Raw genomic sequence first — 5,849 nt, 5'->3', positions numbered from 1 at the left:
GGTCTATTTCACTTTTCTCGTATGACAGATTCTGTGACACGGACACCCCGTGGACAAACAGCTCGGCACGTATATTATCTATGGATCTTGGATGGAGAAAAGCTACCAGCTATGCAGAATTTTCGTTCCCTACTTAAGCACATAAGTTTATAAGAAATAAGTTCTCATCATTACATCAATCACTATTCAATAGTGATCTTTATGAGATGTTGATTGTTGATGATGATTGAAATGTAACTGCATCAAAATGTCACACGACTACTGTTCAGTTTTCTTCACTATTAATTCTTTATGAGCTTTTGTTACATTTTCTCGCACCGGTCTTTGATTGTTTTATGGGGGAAATTCATATTTTTTGTTTTCAATTTTGATGAAAAATAATAAATTATTAGGATTTAGATAAAAAAGATAAGAGAGATATATATAGGGGTAAAACTTCATTTTTATTACAATGTTTCCAGCACACAAACAAAAATTTGAAACTATGAGGGTATACATATAGTAGAACATACAATAAATTATAGGGTTCATTAAATTAATAACGTGACATTTTTGTGGAACTTATATGTCTCTACTTTTAAGAGCTATTCCAAATTCTCTGAAAAATGATTGAGCTAACAATTTTTTATTACAGAATTTCAGTCTGCATTTAAGAATAACGCAAAAAAGTCTACAAAAGCTTCGTTCACACTGATTTTTTACTCTGTTTATGATAATACAAATCGTACACACTACACCATAAGGTTATAAATAAATTAAATAAATCTTTTAAATCGATATAAATACACTCTGACCTTACACATTATATTACATTATTTTTACATATGTACTAATACTAATAGGTAACTCCACCGCACAATATAATTTACAAATAATAATTATGCAATCACAAAATTAATTTTGCCGATACAAATCTAAATGTTATTATGTATTAACTAATAAACAACCAAATGTAACATTATTTGCGAACTTCTGTTTTGTACTTAATGAAGAAACAGTCTTGTTTTACACATTGGTCACTCGTAACTAATTATATTATTTTCAACTATAACACAGGGCATTTAATTTTATCGATAACTAACGACTACACGCTACACTACATTGTTTACGTATTTACAATAGCAATTTAACACCATATACCTAATTTACCTGTATTTGTTTTATTTAAAAGTGAAATAAATTTCTATACTTATTAAATTCACACACTTTTAAAAGTAACAAATACTTAGTTATAATATCAATACTACTTACACCATAATATAATCTTTGGCCTAATTATCAAATCCAAATTCGAGAGAATAAACACCACAATAAATTAAAAGGGCCAATTTATATAAATGAACTAGATAAGCGAGCTGACTAGGGTTCTAAAATAGCTTGTTAGAAGAGCTAAGCATGCTGGGCTCGGCCGAGATGAATGAAGAAGGCAACTCGGTCGGCGCTGCGCTCGCCGCACTTGTTGCACATGAACGGATCATTGTAGCCATGGAAACCCATGTGAATTGTGTGCATAGTGAGGTCACCGAAAGTGATGTCACAGTATTGACACGAGTATGTGTTTGTCGCGGTGTTCGTGGGAACTTCTTCATCCGATTCAGATTCCGATGCGTCAACTTCACGCGCTTTCTCGTCTTCATGTTGCAAGCGAAGCGCGGCTGGCTGAAGTTTGAATGCGGGACCTTTTCTCCGGTTTTTGAGGGCAGTCGTCGGGGTCACGGGAACAGATCGCTCCGTGCTCGGCGGAGGGGAGCCCGCTTCGCTTGTTTTCGTATTTGTGAGATCCAGAGCATCATTTGACTGAACTGGAGTCGAACGCCCTGGCGTGTGAGGTAAACTCACAGGTGATTTAGCAGGAGAGCTTCTAGGACCCACTTCTGCAGGCCTTTCTCCATATGACGATAACCTCTGGTGCAATATAGATCCTGGCGGTGGTGTTGACTGCTTTTCGATTACTATTTCGGCCTGCTTAGGCGAAGTCCTCTGTTCGTAATTATTATTTGGAGGAAACAGGAACGACTGTGGTAATAGAGGTGGAAAGTATGGTAGATTGACAGGGAAGTGACTTCCGAATAGAGGGTGCGTAGGTGGTGCTTGAGGTTGATTGTTATTATTGTTGTTTACGGTGGCTTGTTGTTCGAAGATTTTTGATAGGGGCTTTTGTTTAGGGCCTCGTCGAGTACCGTAAACATCGATTATGGGCAAGGGATTTGGAGTACCGTCTATGTTTAGGACCATAGCGGGGTTGTGTTGGTACTTGCGAAGATGTAGCTTTAGAGAGTGGCAGTATTTTGTGGCGTAGTTGCAATCTGCGCATCGGTATTGGTACACATTCGAGTGAGATTTGAGGTGTGAATTCAGCATCGATTTATTGACACATGAATAAGAGCACTGAGTACATTGAAAAGGCTTTGATCCCAAGTGATTCCTCATGTGGTACTCCAGGTGGTGTTTGTATTCCGTAACAAAGGGGCATTTGCGGCAACACAACATCTTTTCTGGTTTAATGTGCTCTTTGCTGTGTTCCCAAAAACTTAGTTTTGTTACAGCAACAAATTCACATTGTTTGCATTTGAAGGTCTTTACTTTTCCGTGCGAATTTACGGCGGGGACTCTAAGGCCGGGTTCATCATCAAAATCATCTTCAAGTCCTGATCCATCTCTGCCGTCATCGCCATCGTTTTTGCCTTGCGAGACTCCGTCGAATCCTGAGTCATGGAAGCGGTCGAATCGTCTCTCATGATCTCTTTCTGGTGACGATGGAGTTCTAGGAGACTTCGGTGGCGTAGCGTCAGCTCTGGTGATCGGAGTAGATACATGAGCAGGGGGGGCTAACGATCTTGGGGAATAAGACGTTTCATAACCAGGCGATGGCTCACGTCCTTCGGTGGTGCGATGCTCAAACCCTGGGGGTGTCAATAGACTGTAGGGCACTCCACCGCGATAGGCATCTAGATGCATTCCAAGATTGGCTTTAGCTTTGAGCGACATGTTTTCGTAGAAGGGAGAGGGGTCTCCGCCGCTGCCGACGCTCCTGGGTGAATGACCGTTAGAGTCCTTACTTGATGACGATGGTGACGCGCTGTGGAAGCCTTCCGAATAGAAACCACTGGTTTGTTCCTTCGAGAAACTTCCTTCGTCCATCGGCTCCGATTTCTGTGAAGAAATGCGCTAGGTTACAGTTTGTTTTATCAATGGTAAGGTAAAAGGGCTGATGTGTTCAATATGTATAAGAAAACTTATCGCTTTTTAGATACATACCACATTGGGAGCTTGCAGCAAGGAACCCCAGGCCTGGGGGTGGGCAGAGTGAGGAGCTGGCGGCATGCCGGCGGGGGAGGCACAGCTTATCATCCCTGTTGATATCACAATCTTTAATAATCGAAATTCTTTGATTTTTACTTAACACTGACGAGTTATCAGAACACGTAGTTTGCATTTTTATAAGTTTCCGTTCATATTGCATAATATAAACGGTTGTGGTAAAAAAAATAAATGCCGGATCAGCAGCGGGCGACGCAAAAAAATGCGGAACGGCAAGTCTGCACGAGCACGTATAAGCCATATTGTAATAATTAGATAATCACAAAAGGTTCCGACAACTGATAATGATTATTAATAGTTTAATTAAAAAATTTCGACCTCGTTTGGAACGGGTTTTGGCCAAAAGCGGCTTCCAATTTTTAAACAATAGAAAAGCATTGTCTTGTATCTTGTAAACAGGGTTAAGTTAGTGACTTGTTGTAATTTTATTGCACCAATCTCTAATCCTCAACTTGTAAAACTACATGTGCTTTTTGATACTGATAACGCTTGCTTTAGGCAGTTTAAAATATTTAAGATTTAACATTATTTTCCTTGTTATATACCTAGGTAGGTATGTTAACTTCGATGTTTTTATGTATCAGACTCTGTTATTTAAGCACCGACTAGACTGATAAATTATATTATATTTGGTATGTTATCGACTTGTATTTCTATATAATTACCTACCATGTGAACGAGGTATTTTCCTTGTATTTGTCACTAAATATAATAATTTTAGCACGTGTAAGTTTATGATGGGGTCCGAATATAATACCTTTCTGAGGGGAGTTTTTTTCATATTGCCATAATGCCACCTTTCTTACTAAATAGTTTTGTTTTAAGTAGATATTTTAAATAAATAAGATATACTTGAATATTTGATTTGCCTTCTTTTTTAGTTTTCGACATTAGCACCGCCTATTTGTTTATTTTCAAACGTAAACTTATATTTCCATATTTATTATTGAGATGGATTGTCTATTTAGCTTCATTGCAAACTATAAAGAAGACATGCAAGTTATTAGTAGTGGTACAATTTATATTTCACGAATAAAAAATGTATTAATGGGCAAACGGGCAATATTGAAAAAAAAAATTAAAATTCCGTTTTCAAAATGTTTTAATTCATAATTAGAATAGTGTCTTTACAAAATAGTCTATATACGTAAATTGTAGTAGACCGAAGGATTAATAAATCCTTAGATTCAGCAAAACACGTGATATCCAAAGTTCTATCAGGCTAGTTATCATGGGCCGTATGCTCTGTCTAACATTATTTCATCTCAATTTCTAGTCATGAAAACCTATCGACATTGTAGGTCAGTGCTTATTTTCCTGCATACTCATATTTCAATTACCTACTATCGTAGACTAATATATCTAGTGACTAGATAGGTAAGGTCAATAGGCTTCATATTATATAAATTTAACATTTTATTTGATTACACAACAAAAAACTTTTCAGTGACATAATCGCGCAATGGCTAGTCAACTTAGAAATAACTTTTATGTTTATTTATAATGCATGTTCATTTTGGAAGAAAGCGATAGTTATAAGAATATAATACTGGTTAATTATCAATTTAACAACATAAACCTACAAGTAACTAATAATAAAAAAACTAAACTAAATGATAAATACTTACTAAATACTATTAATTTGAATGCATAACTTTGTTTTACTTTGAAGTCACAGACTATTAAATATCAAAGTTGAAATCAACTAAAACAAAGTTAAACATAATTAAAGAATAAAATGTAATCAAACATACCGTCCCCTGATTATACGTCGCCGTTGAATCTTCAAACACAATACACTGTTAATATTGTCATTAAAACATTCACATTAGTCCACAGATTAAATTTGGTACACGAGTCCCAACGTTTTTTGGTCACAACCCTTCACCACGACAGCCGGGAGCGGTGTGGCCGCCTCGGTAGCTTACAATGAACTGAAAAAAAACCTGTCAATTTTTATGCCCCAAACATCGATAAATGTATTCTACATTGAGAGGCGACGAGTTTCAATGAGCGAGCGAGACTAAATGACTTTCAGATACGCGCGTCCCGCTCGCACCCCCACAGCCTATTTTTATTCGAACCAATACGCGAGAAGCAGTCGCGGGGTGGGGATCAACTTATTAAGTTATTATTTATGCGATATTAATAATAAAAAATAAGCATCCCTTATAGTTGTTATTGTAATAAAGGGCGGTTATTAAGAGACAATAAACGTAGGGAAATGAGATTGTTTTTCTATTGTGTTCTAATGCGATATTTATGTATTATTGTTTGTTTAATTAACTGGATTATCGCCATTAGTTGAATGTAACACATAGATAAGGTTAAAACTATTATACGTAATTAAAAATTTAAACTAATATGATTAACCTTTCACACTTGAAACCATAAATCCTATAATACATTTTCTTAACATCATAACAACATATGAACATATTATGATGATAAGAATATGTAGTACTTAATTTCCCTAATTTATTGTAAGTAACCTATATATACAGAAACTTAGATAACTTTTTTATAAC

General features: G+C 36.2%; 1 protein-coding gene across 1 annotated transcript; it reads right to left on the bottom strand.

Annotated features, from left to right (window-relative positions):
• Positions 1-424: 424 nt before the first annotated feature.
• Positions 425-5,257, bottom strand: hb (hunchback). The gene is made up of 3 exons (XM_053744922.2): positions 5,076-5,257; positions 3,259-3,353; positions 425-3,153 (listed from the first exon to the last, which is right to left on the bottom strand). The coding sequence occupies exons 2-3, from the start codon at positions 3,349-3,351 to the stop codon at positions 1,390-1,392; spliced, it is 1,857 nt and encodes a 618-aa protein (XP_053600897.1). The 5' UTR covers positions 3,352-3,353; positions 5,076-5,257; the 3' UTR covers positions 425-1,389.
• Between the last annotated feature and the right edge of the window lie 592 nt (positions 5,258-5,849).

Source organism: Plodia interpunctella, chromosome 5 (genome assembly GCF_027563975.2).
Source record: "Plodia interpunctella isolate USDA-ARS_2022_Savannah chromosome 5, ilPloInte3.2, whole genome shotgun sequence".
Lineage (NCBI taxonomy): Eukaryota > Metazoa > Arthropoda > Insecta > Lepidoptera > Pyralidae > Plodia > Plodia interpunctella.
The sequence above is the reverse complement of the archived record's forward strand: the minus strand, read 5'-3'. Positions and strand labels throughout refer to the sequence as shown.

Excerpts from the sequence above, each read along its gene's own strand:
- hb (XM_053744922.2), bottom strand. The coding sequence starts at position 3,351 with ATGATAAGCTGTGCCTCCCCCGCCGGCATGCCGCCAGCTCCTCACTCT. Across the intron at positions 3,154-3,258 it reads TGCTGCAAGCTCCCAATGTG|AAATCGGAGCCGATGGACGA; the intron begins GTATGTATCTAA and ends ATTTCTTCACAG.